At 47.3% G+C, this 19,759-nt stretch overlaps 1 protein-coding gene across 1 annotated transcript in view; it reads left to right on the top strand.

The window, feature by feature from the left end:
* Positions 1-19,759, top strand: part of TSR1 (TSR1 ribosome maturation factor) — a 325,627-nt gene that overhangs the window by 151,361 nt on the left and 154,507 nt on the right. Inside the window, exons 5-8 of the mRNA XM_069615351.1 lie at positions 614-1,044; positions 1,641-1,794; positions 4,461-4,639; positions 16,109-16,305. Coding sequence (XP_069471452.1) covers positions 614-1,044; positions 1,641-1,794; positions 4,461-4,639; positions 16,109-16,305 — 961 coding nt within the window. The remainder of the gene's footprint in view (positions 1-613; positions 1,045-1,640; positions 1,795-4,460; positions 4,640-16,108; positions 16,306-19,759) is intronic.

Genomic DNA, 19,759 nt, shown 5'->3' with positions numbered 1-19,759 from the left:
CTCTTGCATGTTTTCTGATGCTAATATTTCTACAATACAGGCCATCAGTTTCCTTGCTTGGCCAAATTGTGGAGTTGGGCCTTTCGCACTAATGATGCAAGGGGCATTCTGAATCTTTTTAAAATGAAACCTACCTGGTGGCCATTTTGAGTGCAGATATATTTTCTACATACTTATTTGACTGTTTTATTGGCCATAATGCAATACTAATAAATGTTTATTTGTTATAACAATATAGTGTGCGGGTGTGTTTTATAGTGTAAGTGTCTGGGCCAAATTATACTTGTAAGAGTACAGTTTTAACTGCTCTGCCACACAAACCCTTTAGAGAGTTTGGGCTAGCTTAATAGGCCCATTGTTTTGACACCACTGGGTTGATCTTCTGTAACACCTACCAGTGGCTTTCTGGAAGACCTCCTCAACCGTGGCAATTCTTACCCCTCATTCATTCCATTTGTGTAACATGGGTTTTGAGCAGGAAGCCAAAAGGCAAATCTGATTTTGAAAGATTTGGCTGCGTTATGTTGTTGCATGATACACACTCGCTCACACTCAAATCTTTCATGGAATATGCTCAGCTTCATCTTGGACTCTCCCTCTCTTTCTACCCCAGTTCTTGCAGTGCAGGGTCTGAATAGCATCCCATTGAAGAAGCGCTCTGATGTCAAGAGGATAATAGGCAAAACAATGGATAAGCGCTTCCCCGATGCCAAGCTCTTTAGCATGGATACTGTGCAGGAGGCAGCACTGCTGTTGAGACAGGTGACCACACAGAAGCAGCGACACCTAGCATTCCGGGACCGCCGATCCTATCTGATGGCTCAGAGAGTGGACTTCCTGCCAAGTGATAGCAGCGGGCTGGTCGGGACAGTGAAGCTGTCTGGTTACATCCGTGGCCAAATACTGAATGTCAATAGTCTAGTACACATAGTGGGGATTGGTGACTTCCAGATGTCTCAAATTGATGCCTCCGCTGACCCGTGTCCTCTGAATCCTAGGGGAGGCCGAACTCACACCAAGAAAGGAGATGACACAGAAATGAAGGTAGGATAAGCACCTTCCCATACATCTTAAATCACCTGCTGTTTTATGGAGACCAGTAAGACATTTGTTGCATGTGGCAGAATTGCTTTAAAAAGGGCAGGTAGGCTGTCCTAGTAGCCAGCTGCATTATTTATGTGGCCATTGCTAGTGTTTGGGTCTACACCCACTTTGTGTTATCAGTGGAGGCCCTACAACTCTTTTCCCTACACTCCAAATTTCTCACATGCAGTGACTGCACTGGGTGACATTTTCTGTCTTGTAGGGGCCATAGGATAACTGATATACTGTACTTCTGATACTGTACACAGGTGACTTCTCTGAGTGGGGTTGGAGAGTTCAGTCCGTAATATTGCAAGATTCTGAATTTTGGAATGCTCCATTTCGGCCAAGTAGAAGCCTGTCTGGGAATAGAGTGAACAGGAAGTTCTGTTTATCTCCCTCTCCCTCTTCTCTCTCCGCTCTCTCGCTCTCCCTCCCATATCCTCCCTCCCCCTCTGATCTCCCCTCCCCTCTCCTTTGTCTCCCCCATGCCCCTCCTGTGCCTGTCACACTTTTTTGTGGAATGTCATTTTATATCAATTATGTCTGCCTTTCAGGAGGAGCCGATCGGGGGAGAGTTGGAGGAAGAGCCAAAGGTGCTGATGAAGGCTGATCCTAAGGAGCAGGAGTCTCTCCTGACAGAAGCAATTCCTGACCCCATGGAGGGAGAGCAGACCTGGCCCACAGAGGAGGAGCTAAAGGAGGCAGAGGGTGAGCAAATTTTCGAATACATTTTAACATGACGCATTTCAAGAGCAGTAGTTCAGGCAGTTACACATGCAACTCTGATTTATGGTTCAAGAAATCCTTACTTTAATTACCACAATGGTCCGGGTTAGATGAACGCCTAACCTGTGCTAAAACTAATGTTGGGCATTTTTTTCATCCCCCCTCCCACTCCTGCCACTGACTCTCACACTGCCCTTGCTAACCTTCACCTCTCCATCTCCTGCACTCTGGACATCCTTGCTCCTGTCATCAGGATCCACATGAATCTTGCCTCCAAGCAGGTATGATTCCGACCTAGCCTCTCTGAAATGCAAGTGCAGAGATGCCGAGCGTAAGTGGCAGGCCTCGAAGACCTCCTCTGACACTCACCTGCCGCCTGCTCCAACGGCAATACAGACTCTTGATCCGCTCAAAGAAGAAGCCCTTTGTTAGGGAGAATTCTCAGAAATGTGCGTCTCAGAAATGTGCTAATTCCTCTCTACCTCAGAGACCTCCAGCAACTTTGCTGGGTTTTGAGGACTTGAATTCTTAACCTGGAGAGAGTGGGACCTTTTTTCCACTCTCTCGTGTATTGTTTTACTGTGATTTGAACACTTGTCACAAACTCCATAGGCATCGTCTGTTACATTGTGTTCCATAGCACCTTCAGTGCAGTGGCAAAGGGAAGTCTTTCAGATTTCCTCAAGGTTTAAATACCTTCTCTTAGATGAACTACTGTTTCCAAGAACAGTGAAGTGAAATTGACTTTACTTACACTTTTAACTTACTAAACTGTTAGGGAGAATTCTCAGAAATGTGCCAATTCCTTCTGCCTTAGACTCCCAGCAACTTGGCTGGATTTTGAGGACTTAAGTGACACAGGGAAGTCTCAGATTTCCCCAAGGTTTAAATAGTTTCTCTGGGATAAACTACTGATTCCCAGAGCAATAAAGTGAAATTGACTTTACTTCCATTTGTAACTTTCTAGACCAAGCACACACTATCTTACAATAGGGTGCTGAAGTAGTTACCTAATATCCCCTTTTGTCTAACTTCTCAAGTAACATTTTTATTGTTAACCTTTCCTCACTGAATAGCTGGTGGCAGTGGTTTCCTTTTTACTACCGTGGTGTGCATTTACCGTGGGCTGCGTTCGCAGCTGCAGTAAAGCACCCAAGGCTGCCATTTTTATCAAAATGGCCCCGGTCTTCTTTTTTCCCCATTTCTTTGTGGAAAGGTTCTTGAGATTTACTCTGCAAGGCCAAACCAGGTTTGGTCCCTTTGTTCAATTTGCCTTTGGCAGGATTCACAAGTGAATCTCGCCCCTGGCTCCAGGGCGTCTGAGGTAGGCAGCAAGTGAGGGAGATGCCCGAAACTCCCTGTGCTTTGTCTCATAGGAGACCCAAATGTGCTCTGTGATGGTTGGCTGGCTAACTGTCCGGCAAGGACAGCCACTCTGCTGGGTGATTGACAGCTAGGCTGGAATGAATGGGAGAGAACTGAATAAAAGGCAAGGCTTTTGGCTTGGAAGGCAGAGTCGGCCACTGAACGAAGGAACCGAAGAAGAACTTGAAGAGGATGCCTGCTGCAACTCTTGGACCGTTGGTTTGCCGGGTGAAGCCCTGCTGCAGTGCCGAAAGGCCAAGTTCGCATTGACAGAGAAGCCCCTACAAGGACGACTTCTCCCCTTGAGTTGGTGGGACCAATCAACTCCAAAGTAAGCCAACTGGAGATCCATCTCGGAGATGGTTGAATTTCCAGAGAGTTGCTGCTGGAAACCATAGAGCCAGGGAGAGGAACCCCAGTTTTAAGTTGGCCAAGAGCTCCCGGAAGATCCTCCAGACTCCCAGGAAGCAGGTCTGACCAAGCCTGAGCCCCCTCAACGGAGTGCGAGTCCCCAGAAGCAAGGAAAGTTCATCTCGACAGTCAGAAACCGCAGTGTTGCTATTTGCGGTAGACACGAGGAGCTGAAACACTAAACAGCCACTGAAGGTGAAGTTTGCCAGTTGCAAGTTTTGACCGTCCCAGTGCAGTGCAGGAGTCCCCCAACGTCCTCCCTCTTGTCCCCACGACTGAGACCCAGGAACAGTGAGATCTGCAGAGCTGCACAGGAACAGGGGTTATCTGCTGCATCTTTTCTTAAGGTACTGTACAAAGTCTAAGAGAATTTACCTCTTGATGTAGAGTTGCTTGCATCTTCTACTACTCACAAGTCTAACAGCGTGTGGCCCTACATTGATTCATCTTTTTTTCTTCAAAGACTTCTCAAACATTGTGTAAAGACTTTCCCACTCCCTTTCCAAGAAGTGCTTCAGCCCATATAGACTGTTGCCTGTTGCCTATTGACTTTTGTTTAGCCTGTTTTAACTGAATGACTATTATTGGGGGATCTGAAAGTATTTGCCTGCATAAGAAATGTGTGGTAACTTGTTTGCTCTAATAATCTTTTCCTTTTGACTTGTTCTTAACTAATTCTGAATGCCAACAGGAATACATTAATGTCAACAGCACCCTGGCAATTGAGGTCAACTGTGGGTGTAAGTCTCTGCTGTATGCCATCCCAAAGTATATTTGTGTGGTGTTTTACAGTGCCCCCTTCTGAAGAAGGCTTACATTAACTGACTGGTAAATTAATAATTGTTTTATCAAGATTATTATAATTTTTTTAGATTCCGTTCAGAAAAAGAAGAATGTTGTAAGGAAGGTACCCAAAGGTACATCAGAGTACCAGGCAGCATGGATTCTGGATGATGATGAAAGCGGGGCAGAGAAAAGCAGCAGTGAGGACGACGATGATGACTACATGGAAGAAGTGGAAGACGGTGCGATGGACGAAACAGTGTCTGGGGTAAGGCTAGGAATGGAATCGCGGCAAACTTGATTCAAAGCATAAAATCTGTGACTGAGCCTAAACATTCTGCAACAGCCATAGCTTGCTCTTAAAGAACAGTTGTAGTAGTTTAAGAACAATTTGATTATTTTAGTTACACATTTTGAAAATTAAGAGTTCATTCAATTATCAATTAAGAGGTAAACCAGTGAATAAAACGAGCTGCTAACTGTTTCATTACAATCGATGAAATCCCTGTGACTCCTCGCTTCGGCTCTTTTATCTTCTTGCTCCACTTGCATGGAGTTCTTTCCCTAGACAGTCGAGTAACAGTCCACACAGGTTTGTTCAAAACAGAAATGAAAGCCTACCTCCTTGCCTCTGTGTTACCCTCTAAACATACATCTCATCTGCCTGCCAGCTAACAAACTGTCTTTGCCTCTAATCTGCCTCTGACTCTCTCTTCCTCTACTCTAGCACTTCACCCATTGCCGGGTAAGATTTTCATATCAATGATAAATCTTCCTGACCTGTCAACCCCATCACCTTTTTCTTTGACTGGGTAACTATTGTACCTTGTCCCTAAGTGAAGGGAAATCTTTTTTCCCCTCACCTAGTCTTTTACTCTTTTTATGGGTGACCTTTTTATGTCACCCCATAGTGTATGGTTGAAGTTAGTTTCCTACAACTTTTGGGCTGGTTTGCCCCTATGGGCTCCCCTGTTAATGTATCTTTCATGTACTTGGTTGAACGACAGTCCCCAAGTAGTAAAGAGGGATTTTCATCCCCCTTTTACATTTTATATAGCGTGCCAGCAAACCCCAACTTATGTGGATTGCTGGGGTGATGCAATGTATCCCCTTTCTTACTTACCAGGTAACATTTTGTTACAATTGCTAGTTTTACATAAATGGCTAATGGCAGTGGTTTTACCTTCATGACTTTTAGTCTTTATTACTCGCAGGCTGTTAATTCAGTCTTGGTAATGCGCAAAAGGGCCACCATTTTTCTAAAATGGTGTGCTCTGTCTTTTTTTGCCATTTGTGTGCTTGCTGTTTGAGTTTTTCCCCTGCCATTCTAGGTGGGGGAACGACCTCCGTGGCTGTTTTGCCTTTGGCGGGAATCTTGTGGATTCCCCACCCAGGCTCAAGAGTGTCTGCAAAGCCAGGAAGCGAAGGAGGAATCCAAAACTCTGCAGCCCTTTGTCTTCTACCTTGCCTGAAAGGTAACAGCTCCCAGTGGGGGTGGGGGTGGCTGGCTGTCCCACTTGGACAGCCAGACCGCCCCTTTCTGTAAAATGCAGGGGGAGAATGCAGAGGTTGTTAAAATGCTGGGAGAGAATGCAGAGGTTGTGCTGTTGTTCCTGGTAAAAACTCTGCACCTGGAAGCTGCTGACAAGTCGACCACTGGAACCAAATCTGAAGAGGAAGATGAAGAAAACGTGGCTGAGTCAATTTCCAGTGACCGGAGAGCCGGCTATGTAACCAGAGCCTGCTGTTACCCTTCCCTCCAAGCGACCTGTGGACTCCCAAAACGACAACCCCGTCCGAGACCTGCATTTTCAGCCATCCCACATTATGCTGAGACATTGCGGGGCTACAATACATGAATACCCTAGGACCTCAATCCATTGTGGTGTGCACTGTCTTTGGAATCGAGCTGAAACTTTGGTGCCATCCTGGTTGTTAGGCAAGATTGTATGCAGTACCCTTAGGGTGCACTACAACAACCACGACCTCCTGGCAGTAGTAACCCAACCTTTGGTATAAGGCTGTACTACACAGGTTGGTAGTGTGGACGAGTAGCCAGGGTTATCTCAAGAGGGGTCAATGTGAGCTTTAGGGGAGTTACACAGAGGTTCACAGTGACAAGTATTCACGCAGACACTTAAACTCAAGGTTTCTTGATAAAACAATTATTAATTTACCAGCCAGTTAATATAAGCCAACAAAAAAGAAAACAAGAACCCCAAAAGGCTAGCCTTAAATGTTTCTTCCAGTGGGCGACTCTGGATAAAAGGAGAGTCTCTTGGCTTGGAAGGCAGTTTCCTCACATTCATTCCAGCCTAGCTGCCACTCACCCAGCAGGGTGGCTGTCCTTGCCGGACAGTCAGCCAGCCAATCACGCCAGAGTGCATTTGGGTCCCCTAGGAGACTAAGTACAGGGAGTTTCGGGCACCTCCCTCACTTCCTGCCCACCCCAGACACTCGGGCGCCAGAGGCGGTCTTCAGTCCTGAATCCCGCCAAAGGCATGAGAACAAAGGGGCCAAACCTGGTTTGGTGCGCAGAGACAAACTCTAGAATGACCTTTCCAAAAAGAAATGGTGAAAAAAAGAAGACCGGGACCTGTTTAACAAAGGGGGCTCAGATGCCATCTTGAAAAAATGTCTCTTGCGATTTAACGCGACTGGTGTTCGTGGTCAGGAAAAATCATGGTAGTTCGTTGTAAAACCACCAGCCATTTCAGGAGGAAAGAGTAGCATTTTACTGCTACATGAGTTTCTAGACAAAGGGGATACTAAGTAACCCCTCCAGCACTCTATGGTAAGATAGGGTGTGCTGGGTCTAGAATTTTACGGGACTAAGTGAAGTCAATTTGACTCCACTGTTCTGGAAAACAGTAGTTGATCCCAGAGAAGGTATTTAAACCATGGGAAATGGAAGACTTCCCTGTGGCACTGCACTGAAGGTGCTGGGTGACACAATTGTAAAAGATGCCTATGGAGTTGGTTAGACTCTGTAACCAAAAAGAAACAGTGTATAAAATCACATTAAAATACGTGAGTGGGGAAAAAAAGCTCGCACACTCTCCAGGTAAGAAGATGCGGTGTGCTGGGAATAGGAATTTGGAAAGACTAGTAAAGTCAATTTAACTTTACTTGTTCTGGGAAACAGTAGTTTATCCCAGAGAAGGTATTTAAACCCTGGGACAGCCTAAAAGGCTTCCCTGTGTCACTGCACTGAGGGTGCTGTTTGACACAAATGTAAAGATGATGCCTATGGATTTGTTTAGACTCCATAACCAAAATAAATAAACACAGAAAACACAGTGAAAGGAAAAGTTCAAAGTCCCAAAGTTTAGCAAAAGAGCTGGAGGGCTCCAAGGTAGAGGGAATTAGCACATTGATGGGAATGCTCCCCAACAATCTGCTTTTTGCATTGTGACACACAGCACTTTTTGTGCATTGCCACTAAGACGTCCTTTGGACTTCAATTAATGTCGTTAAACATTTTCTCAGGTGAACTACTGTTCCCAAAACTTGTAAAATGACCCCTATCTTGGTTACCTTTTCCCTTGTGGGCCCAGCACACACCACCCTATGTGGAGTGCTGGGGGGGTTACATAGTAACCCCTTTAACCCATTCCTCATGTAACATTTTGTTATACCAACTCACTTGAATGGCTGGTGGCAGTGGTTTCCTTTTTACTACTGTGTTACATGTATCTGCAGGCTGATGCCTCAGCTGCAGTACAGCACCCAAGGATGACCATTTTCACAAAATGGCCCCAGTCTTCTTTTTTCACCATTTCTTGTCAGTTAGTTTCTTCTGGTCTTTTGGTCTGTTTGAATCTGGTTTGAGACCTTTGTGTGTTTTGCCTTTGGCAGGCTACTATGCCTGGAAAGGTAGGAAGTGAGGGAGGGTCCCGAAACATTCCGGTCCTTTGTCTCTAGGTGTGCCTGAAACCAGTTCCAATTGGCCGGCTAGCTGTCCTGGAGGACAGCCACCCTGCTGTGTGATTGACATCTTAGGTTTGTGAATGAATGGGAACCTTGGATAAAAAGCGAGGTTTTTGGGACTAGAAGCAGTGTCGACCACTGGAAGACAACTTCTGAAGAAGACGCCAACAGCATCCTCCTGGACTGCGAAGTGCACGGTGAAGACCTGCAGCTGTGCTAACCCCATTTTCAAATCGACGGGCAAGAACTGTACAGGACGATTTCTTCCCTTAGGCTGGTGGGACCAACTAGCCTCAAGATGAACTCTATTTTGGCGCAACCCTCGACTTGAGACTTTCCATTGCTGCAGAATCCCAATACCCGGGGTACCTCGACCATCTGTGAGTGCATTGTCTTCTGCTGAGCGTGGAGAGCGGTCGCCGGTGGCCTGAGGGGATTAGCAGGCCTTGAAAGCCCTGCCTGGGCCTCCGTGAGTTTGTGCATTCAATATTTTGTAAAGGAAAAGAAACGTTGTTGTTTTATTTTTCCCGCGCTCCCAGCGCGTGTGTGGCCTGCTCCTGCTCCCCCCCCCTCCCACTTCCTGGTCTTTCCCCTCCCTCCCCGCCTCCCTGCCCGCCCTCACCCCCCTCTGATTGGCTGGGTCCTGCCTCCCCTCTGGCCTACTCGACGGCCGCTCCCCACGCTCGCTTCTTTCTCCAGCTGAGCGTGGAGAGCGGTCGCCGGTGGCCTGAGGGGATTAGCAGGCCTTGAAAGCCCTGCCTGGGCCTCCGTGAGTTTGTGCATTCAATATTTTGTAAAGGAAAAGAAACGTTGTTGTTTTATTTTTCTCGCGCTCCCAGCGCGTGTGTGGCCTGCTCCTGCTCCCCCCCCTCCCACTTCCTGGTCTTTCCCCTCCCTCCCCGCCTCCCTGCCCGCCCACACCCCCTCCCCTCCTCTCCCTCTGCCTATAACCTCCCCCTTCCTGGGCAGCCCTCTGCCCGGCAGCCCCTGCGGCTAAGGGCCCCAGGCCAAGGGCGACTCCTACAGTGCGGCTCCCTGTGTGTCTGCAGGTGTCCGCAGGGGACGCCAAGCGCAAGTTCCACCTGTTCTCCGGCCCATCCCTCCTCACCTCACCCGCACGTTGCCTCGCCCCCCTATTCTAATTTTCCGGTAAACTAGGGTGTTTCTCTCCTCTCGCAGGAATCTCAAACTTAGGTGGCCCTGACCCCCTACGCATTACTGTTTGCTCTTCACTGTGTTAAACTAGTGCCCTCCACTCACTTCCTGTCTGCATACTCGTGTCGTTCGCCTCCCCTCCTATTCCATGGTGCTCTCCATCTCGCCTATCTACTCTAACTGCTTCTCCATTGACTATCCTGCTCTCCTCACTAAATCCGGTAGGAAAAAGTTTAAAAAGGACATCCTGGTCTCCAACCCAGGCCTCCCTATCGCTGACACCTACACGAGCGCCTGCTCCAAGGAAACTCTCACTGACATTCTCTTCTTCGTGCCTTCACCTGACCTATGGACCCTTCACATGGTCGCTGTGCTCTCTCCTTTCTCCACCTCTCCCATTAATGGTGGCACCCGTTGGGATGTCCTCTTGGCCCCTTTCCACTCCTCTAAAGCCATCATTAATGTCTATGCTAACGGGACCGTCTTGGTCCAAGGCCCTCAGGCCAACCTTCACCTCTTTGATAGACGCTTCCCATGCCTCATCAACTTCCTCTCCGCTCCCGCTGTCCCCCCTCCTCTATCCTCAGCTACCTTACCTCCCCCCTCCCTCCCTGCCCCCTCCCTTGCTCCCTCTTCAACTCCTTCTCTAACACCTCCGCAGGGTGTACCTCTGATCTGTACCCCTCCCCGGAAGTTCTTCAAGGGTGGCAACCTTCTCCACATTGCCACTCTAAACTCTCGCTCTGCCATCAAGCACTCCTCTGACATCTGTCGCCTTCTTGAGGAACTGGACCTCGACGTCCTCGGTCTCACTGAGACTTGGTTCACTGCCAGCTCTGCCACCAGCTTCGACACACTCCTACCTGACGGCTACAAGATCCTCTCCGTGCCCAGGCCCAACCGTTCAGGGGGTGGTGTTGCCCTTATCTTCCCTGAGTGGATTCCTGCCACTGTCACTCCTACGCAGACCTACTCCTCTTTTGAATGTCTTGTCTGCCGACTTTCTCTCTCTCCTAGCCATTCCCTTACCGTGGCTACTATCTATCGGCCACCTGGTCAAATTTCCTCCTTCCTCTCTGAGTGGGCTGATCTCTCCTCATCACTCCTGTCCTCAACCACCCAACTCCTCTTTCTCGGCGACTTCAACATCCACCTTGATGCCTCCTGTCCCCCCACTGGTCTCTTTCGCGAACTCTGCAACTCTCTCTCACTCTCTATTCTCCCTTCTGGTCCTACTCACTCTGCAGGGCACACTCTTGATGCTCTGATCTCTTCTGACCTTCCCCTCTCCCTCCCTCTCTCCACTCCTCTCTCCTGGAGTGATCACTTTCTTCTATCCTCCCACCTCTCCCTCCCTACCCCACAGGCTAAGCCACCCTCTTCACTGCCACCCACCTTCTCGGTCATCCGACCCATGAAGCGCGTGTCAGCTGAGGCTTTCGCTGCCACCTTCTCGCCCCCTCCTCCCCCCTCGGCTGACTCCCACCCCGACACAGCCCTCTCCATGCTCTATTCCTCTATATCTGATACTCTCGACATCCTTGCCCCCGTCATGAGAATCCGCCTGAAGCCCAAAGCCAAATGTAATTCCTGGTACGACTCGGATCTCGTCACCCTAAAACGCAAGTGCAGGGTGGCAGAGAGGAAATGGCGTGCTTCATGTTCATCCTCTGACAAACTGGCCTGCCGCCTGCTCCAAAGGCAATACCGGCTCTCCGTTCTCACTAAGAAGAGAGCCCTTATCCAAGCCCGCATCTCTGAGGCATCAAACAACTCGGCCGAACTCTTTAAAATCTGCAAGGAGCTGGCCAACCCTGCTGCAGTCTCTACCTCTCCTGTCCCCTCACAGGCCCTCTGCACTGCACTGGCCTCGCACTTCATCTCAAAAACTCAGGATATCCTGTCCTCACTCTCCTCCCCTCTCCTCCCTCCCTCTCTTCCTGGCTCTTCCTCTTGCTCTCTTGCAGCCGCCCCTCCGCCCTCCTTCTCTTCATTTCCACCTTTTTCTGCTGACGAGGTTTCCAGACAAGTCCGATCTATGAAAGCCTCGTCTAAACAGGTTCACCCCTGTTCCTCCAAAACCATCAAGGACCACATCGTCTCCCTGGCTCCTGCCCTGGCTGACTTTTGCAACCACTCATTCGCCTCTGGAGTCTTCCCATCCCCCCTCAAGCACTCCCTTGTGCACCCCCTCCTCAAGAAACCCTCTTCCGACCCCTCCTGCCCGGCCAACTATCGCCCAATCTCCATTACTCCCTTCCTGGGCAAGCTCCTGGAGAAACTGGCCATCTCCCAGCTTAACCTCCATGCTGAATCTGTGGGTAATCTTCATGACCATCAATCCGGCTTCAGAGCGGCCAGAAGCACGGAAACTGCTCTCCTGAACATCCGTGAGGACCTGCTCCTAAACCTCGATTCCAACACTCCCTGTGTTCTCATTCTGCTCGATCTCTCCTCTGCCTTTGACACTGTCAACCATGCCATCCTGCTCAACCGTCTCCGTGATAACCTGGGTATCACTGGTCAGGCTCTGGCATGGCTGACCTCTTTCCTCTCTGGTCGACCCTCCCAGGTCCAAATGGGCTCCTTCCTCTCTGACATCTTTTTCTCCACCTGTGGTGTCCCCCAGGGATCCAACCTCTCTCCCTGGCTTTTCAACCAGTATCTGGCACTCCTTGCCCACCGCATCGCCGCCCTCTGCCCCCACTTCCAGTGCTATGCGGACGATACCCAGCTCATTTTCAGGCTACCCTCGGCCTCCTCCTCTCCTTCCCTCATCTCTGACTGTCTGTCTGCTATCCAGGAATGGTGTGCCGCCAATGACCTCTGCCTTAACGCCAGTAAGACTGAGATTCTACTCATCGGCGCACCCACTCCCTCCTTCCCTGCAGCTCTCTGGCCGGCCTCCCTTGGCCCCCTTCCTGCCCCTACATGCAAGGCTAAAAACCTCGGGGTCATCTTCGACTCCACACTCTCCTTCTCTCCTCATATATCTGATGTCTCTAAGAAATCACACTACCAGCTGCACCTCCTCAGAGGTATTCTTCCCTTCCTCTCCTTCCCCCAGAAGCTCACTGTCTCCCGAGCCCTGGTTCTCTCTAGGCTGGACTACTGTAACAGCCTCTATCTTAATCTCCCTGCCTCCACTCTCCGCCCTCTGCAACTTATCCAGAACAGAACTGCGAGACTTGTCCTTGGCCTCAAGCCCAGGGACCGTATCTCTCCAGGACTGAAATCTCTTCACTGGCTCCCAGTGGCTGCGAGGATTAAGTTCAAAACCCTCTGCATTGTCCACAAGGCCTTCTGGGGCTTGGGGCCTAAATACCTTCAACTCTCTCTTCCTAAATATCTTCCTTCACGAGCCCTTCGCTCATCCATCTCTAACTCCCTCATGGTCAGCCGCTTCTCGAAGCAACGCGCTGGGGGTAGATCTCTCTCCGCAGCAGGGGCCTCCCTCTGGAACAGCCTGCCTGCCTCCCTGAAACTTGAGGAGAACCATCTCCGGTTCCGGAAGCACCTCAAAACCTTCCTCTTCGCTTCTGCCTTCTCTCTCCCTCTCCCCTGCTAAACCTGCTTAACTCCCCACTGAATTCTGTACTTAACCTGCATCTGGGCCACTCTCAGCGACCTCGGTCCAGGGCCCAGCCACTCTCCACTTGCACTGCCCCCCTGGCTCCCCCTGCACTGTGGGACTGTCACTGTATCCCTACAGCCCCCTGCTCAGCACTTGCTCTGCACTTACCTCGCACTTGCCACTAGTTGGCCCTTTTTATTTATTATTATCGTTATTATTTCACTACGCCACTTACCTTGTACTGCACTTTTCCCCCCACCTCCTCCCCCTGCACTTTCTCCTTTTCCCCTTACCTCTGCACTTGCGCGATCTGAATGACACCTGGCCTAGTAGGATCGCTTGTCCGTCTTCCCCTTGTTTCCCTCCCTCCCTGCCTCGTCGCGCCTTGAAACACTTGTGTATAGGCGCGTTACAAATACCATATCATATCATATCATATCAATTGTGAATCTGGCCAAAACCTTGTGGGCTTCCAGAGGACCCTACAAAAGCAGGAAATGTGCGTCCAGAGTCCTTTCACCAGAGTCCAGGACCGAGGGATCAAAGAACTACTACCCAGAGTGGTTCGTCGTTCTTTGGCGCTGAGAAAAAGGCACCAAAACGAGACACTGAATCCTGAGGAATCCATTGCTGCCAAGTCCCCCTCTCTCGAGTGTTGCCGCAGGAGCCCGCCAGACGTCCTCAGTTTCATCACCACGACCCAGGACCAGGAACAAGGGTCTGCTGCACTGCAACCAGAAGCCATCCAGCTGGAACATATTATTCAATTCAAAGGTACTGTGGGGCTTGGGGTACATTGTCCTTTTGACATTTGGTGTGCTTCCTACCTTTGGGAGTGCTATTTAACCCTACTTTGAGTTGACCTCAACTCACTTGCACTGGCCTTTCAGCTTGTGCTTCTTGAAGGTGACTCCTCGAGTTGCTGTGATTTTCTTTTTGAACTACTGACTATTTAAGAAAAAATGTTCTGAGAAGAAGAGCATCAGAACTTAGACTTTGGCTATTGATTTTGGCTGTCCTGGCTCCCTAAAGTCCTCCTCCTGAACTTTTTTGGCTTTGGCTGTGCTGGTTACTTACAGGTTGTAATTGTTGAGCACTCTTAATGCTGGGATAAGAGACTGCCTGCATCCCATTGGGAGAATCTTAACTGTTGGTTTTTATAGAATACCAGTCTGTTCTGATCTAACCTTAACCTTTCCCTTCTTTAATAAGTCAATACTGCAAAGGTGATCCAAAATAAGTATAGCTCAGCGGGTTGAGCGCTTGATGATGCTATCTGAGCGCGATCTGCAGGCTGCATGTTCGAATCCCAGCAAGGCCAACTCAGCTTTTCCTCCTTCCAAGGTCGATAATGGAGTACCAATTTCGGTTGGGTGATATTGTATATAAATATGTGCTATGTAAAGCGCTTTGGATAAAGGCGCTATATAAATAACACATTATTATACTGCCCTCCAATGACACCACCTCTGGGTGCTGGAAAATGTGTAACGTATGAATTACTCATCTGCTTTAGTGTTCAATTTTTGTTTTGAATTAAATCCTTACTTGGGATTAATGTTACTGCCAGTTACTGCTTTTTAAAGAATGATTTAAATATCTTTGTTATATAATAAATATGTATTTATACACAAAGTGTGTAAGTGTTTAATTGGATACCTTTTTATTTAGTGATTTAATTGTGCAGCTCTACAGCTCACATTATCCCTCTTAAAATGAGCGTGGCTTCTCAGTCACACTACCAGTCAGAACTTCCTTTTCTCTTTCTCTCTCCCTCTCTCTTGCTAACCTCCCCTCTTAATCTCCAGCATCACTTCTCCATCTCTCCCCTAACTCTGCGAAGTTTTTGCTGACTGGCTCACCTCCAGAGCCTCACAGGTCCCAAGCTCCCCCGCCAGTCTTTGCACTGGCCTCCGGGCCTCTGCACTACATGCAGCTCTACTGCACTTTTAGCTTTCGTTCCATGAGGGGTAACCCTACTGCACTTCGTCATATGTTCCATAAGAGAGGTAACATCTCAGCACTTAACCCAGGGCCCTGCTAGACTGGATGCACTTGTTCCCACCTTGCTCCTCCCTTGCACCTCCGCCTGTTCCTTTGCATGACCTGATTTACTGGTCCTAGTAAGTGCTGTCTTATCCCCCTGCCTAATCTGGTTGATCCAGTTGCACTTCATGCACTTGCACTAGGTGACATGGCGCCAGGCCTAGTACGCTATTCACTTTCTGTTAGATCATTCGGAAACTTCAAGGCCTAAGAATGACTGTTTTCCCATGCTTCCATCCCGCTTTGAAGCACTTCATTTGGGTATAAGCGATGTACAAATACAAAATTACAAATACCAATTTCTGTAGTACAGGCCTATCTAAAAGGTGGGTTACCTAATACCCAGCGATAAGTCTTGTGTAGTCTCACACCAGTTGGACTGCACTCATTCTTAACTAACAGGCCTCACCTCCCTAGCCCCATGAGAAGGGTCCCCCTCTGGGGGAGAAGTGATGACATCAAGGGATTCATAAACATACTTGAGGACATTTCTGATTTTGAGTGTGCACAAAAATGTCCTTTATTGTACTTTGTTGTTGAACTTCGTAGCACAGGTACCTAGTTTGTCTTATCACTTGAGTATATGTCCAGCCATTTGCTCCCCTACCATTTTATTTATCCGCATCAGTTTTTCTCTGCAACTAAAATATGTGCCGCAGTTTACTGTTGTACATAATTTGCTTAATATTTATCCCCGTCTTTGTCAATGACTGCTTACCGTTGTATTTAGTGCTGGTTATTTTTCTCATGTATGTAGTTTGTGGTTCACTACTGTAGATGGTGTCTGTACCCCTGCACGTTTGCATATATGCACAGAGAAAACCTACAAAGCAAGGGGCCTGTTTACTCCTGTGCATAGTGTGTGCACGTGTGTGTCCACAGCTGCTTTCTTTTACAACTATTGTGCAATGAGAAAAAGTACTTTTTGTGTGCAATGGGCAATGAGAGCCTTCTATATGCAGTGTGTAATTGTAGTCGCATGTTTAAGTCACATCTTGCATAATGAGGTCTTTTCTTGGTTACCCATGCCAGGAGGATCGGGAAAGTGAGGACGAGGAGCTGGAAGAGAGCGAGTCTTTGACAGGAGCAGAGAGCACTCAGGATGAGCAATACGATGAAAAGGTGGATGGAGAGGAGGATGAGCTGCTGCATAAGTATAAACAGCAGAGAGCAGAGGAGATGTTCCCTGATGAGGTGGACACACCACGTGACCAAGTAGTCAGAGTGCGGTAAGGAGGCTTGAGCAAAAACAAGTCAGAAAGCAGTAAAGTGTGGGGGGCTTCTGAGATGGACTCCAACATAGCCAGTTTTTAATCTGTTTAATTTGTTTCTTGTGCATACAAGGACAATTGTGCAAGATCTTACTTGTGTAATAATCTCCAAACCACCCTTTATCAAAATGGAGTCCTTCTGTTACATTAAGACACAATTATGGGAATCAACTCTACGGTGGAGATTGAGAAATGTGGTGACGGGGATCTTGTCAATGCAGACCTAGGTTAGCAGTTATATGGGGTATACCCACCAATCCTTCAAATTACACTGCACTTAGAATAAGGAGAAATGGAGCTGATAAGGAGTTTGTGCATTCTTAGAAGAAAGGCAGTTCAGCTGAGGTTAATGTCGAGGATCAACATTGTGCAAGCCCTTAACTCATTTACCTCTGTAAGGATACCAGAATTTTCGACCTCACATTTTCAGGGGAGTTCCAGGATGCCCAATTGTGTGTCTGCGGTGTTAGAAACATTCCCATAGTGAGATTTTGAATTACTGATGGCATCCCTACCTGCACTAGCACACTGATACTAATTAAAGCAATATGATTGTTCATCATCAAAATACTTAATTTCGGCTGCAACAAAGCCATAAAAGCATATAAAGAAAATAACATCACATCACATGCAGCTTTCTTGTACAAAAGGCACATCCTGATCGGTGATATGAAGATCAGAAAGCAGCAAAAAGAAAAGTTGAATCATAATTTGCGAGTACAATTTGAAATTATTCATGAGTTAATACATCCTCATCAATAACGAATTCCAAAGAAGCCAAGGACGAAAATTCCAGCATGTTAAGATCAACATTCTAGGAAATCGTTAATAAAAATAAATAATATAGGCCATTTTGTCCAGCACAAGACATTTAAAATCAACCAGAGCAATAACTATACAGTATGGAAAGAGTGACTCTTTGCCTCCATGCTGACTGAAGAGAGTAGTCCACGATCTCCAGGCAATAAGGTGGGAGGCTGCACTGAACAGATAGCACAGGACTGCATTAAGTAAAAGGCAAGTCAAGAAATAGGAGTTATCGGTTTGCTATGTACTGTTAAATTGGACTGAAGAAAACGCAATGCATAGTCTTGCCTAAAGCGAAGGTCAAAAAGGGCAATTGGGATCACGATTTACTGAGCTGGACCAGCTTACTGTGATTGCTCTTAAAGGAATTCAGTTTAGTTGCAAATGCACCAAAATGTCACGACCAGAATTCCGACTCCCGAAATTCTGACTTTTTTACGACCCCGACCCCCTTATACCACATATATATATGTGGGGGGTATGTGATATAATAGTATTATGGGGGAGTTGCGGGGGGGGGGGCTTCCCCCGCATATGCATGTGGTATAAAGGGGATTGAAAAAAAAGTCGACATTTTCGGCCATCGGAATCCTGGGGGTCGTAGTAATCACATAGATCTGTTTAGTTGGCCTAGCTTTTGAGATTAGCTACAATAGATAAAATCATTTTTGGGTTTTGTCCAAGTTAAATATATTTGCAGTCAGCCGTTTAACATAAAAATATGAGCTTGGTTAGAAGGTTTCATAATTTCATGAGTTTCTCTTTTGATGGAGATCCATTCGGTTAAGCTTGTTTTTAATAAGATTCACATATGCCTTATCGGAGATCTCTGGATTAGTAAATCATAATCCATAATTGACCTTCTCTAATTGTTTTTTTAATAAAGAAAAACCAAGGATTATGCCACTTATTGTGTTCTGATGAAAGTATGGACTTTCAGTTTTCATGCGTTAATATTGCTTTGGTGTTCTGCCACACTCTTAACCACAAGAGACTGGGTGGAACGGATGGACTGGGTGGAACGGATGGACTATATAGATGGAAAAGGTGAAGCATGTGGATGGAACGGGTGGGATGGTAGAACGGATGAAGTAGGTGGATGGAACCGGCAAAGTGGGTGAAACGGGTGAAGTGGATAGAACATGTGAAATGGGCAGAACCGGTTAAGTGGACGGAACGGGTGAAGATGATGTATGTGGATGGATGATGCATGGATAAAGGATAATGTGAGGTAGAACGAATAAAAGCAGTAGCGCATAAAATGGTTGGAGTGCATAAAATGGGTGAAGTCCCTGGAACGGATTGGAGTGCTTGGAAAGAAGTGGAGTGCACGGAACAGTCGCAAGTACACAGAACAGTCGCGAGTACACAGAACAGACTCGAGTGCATGAAATGGATTGGGGTGCATGGAACGGATTGGAATGCCTAGAATGGCGTGACTTACATGGAATGGTTTGAAAGAGCATTGAAACGAACAGCTTTGAGTGTTTGACACGGTCGTAACGCATGGACGGTCTGAGTACATGGAACGGATGGAGTACATGGAACGGATGGAGTACATGGAACGGATGGAGTACATGGAACGGATGGAGTACATGGAACGGATGGAGTACATGGAACGGATGGAGTACATGGAACGGATGGAGTACATGGAACGGATGGAGTGGGCTCAGCCTCAAGCAGCTAATGTAAACCACCATATCCACATCTCCACGCTTACTCTCTTATTTACACCACCACTCAAATAGAACACAGCAATACTATGAGATCATTCGGTATAGCTGTTCTCATACCATCAATTGCCTCAAACTCCCCATCACCCTAACTAATCACTGCTGGTTACACACCCTCCAGCCTAAGCGTTTCTCCTCAGGCCTAACGCAGCCAAATCGGTCTGGATAACAACCTGCCAGAACAAATACATAGTCCTGATCTCTCGGCCTCCACACCTACAGCTAAAAAGCAGCTATCACACGATTGCCATACAAGCTGCACACATATTTGTTGCACACACGCACCTTTTGACTCTCCCAATTTCTCTCTACTGACCTGAACTTCGGTTCCCGAGGGCGATCAACCTACCAGCGCCTTCTTGAGACCATACCAATGGTACACAAGGCGCTTTATAAATGCAAAGTAACATAACAAGTTCCACCAGTAGCTAGTCTTCAAGAAATGAAACTTCATAATGTACAGTAAAGTTTGGTGTAGCAGCCGGTAGACCCAATTCTATTTTCATGAATGAGTTTTCCTTTGTCTGCCCATAATTTCTCTGTTCACTTTATCAAATGTGGTACACAGGTCCATGAAGGCTAAGTTTGTTTTGTTTCTCTATATGGACATAGTTGGATATAATTAGTTAAAGGTTCAACACCTGCTAATCTGTTTCTAGCCCTTTGCCTAATTGAATGCAGGACAAAATATGTTCTGCTTCTACCGAGGCTTGTAAATGAGATAAAATAATCCTACCAAAGATCTTGAACAATGAATCCAATAAAGAAATTGGTCTATATGATGAGACGACTTGGTGTACTTTTTAAAACGTGAAAGATAATTGCACATTTGCAAGATTCCGAAATATGCCCTTTTTTTACCATACTATTAA

The sequence above is a fragment of the Ambystoma mexicanum genome, chromosome 9, assembly GCF_040938575.1.
Source record: "Ambystoma mexicanum isolate Mex_15411 chromosome 9, UKY_AmexF1_1, whole genome shotgun sequence".
Taxonomy (NCBI): domain Eukaryota; kingdom Metazoa; phylum Chordata; class Amphibia; order Caudata; family Ambystomatidae; genus Ambystoma; species Ambystoma mexicanum.
The sequence above is the reverse complement of the archived record's forward strand: the minus strand, read 5'-3'. Positions and strand labels throughout refer to the sequence as shown.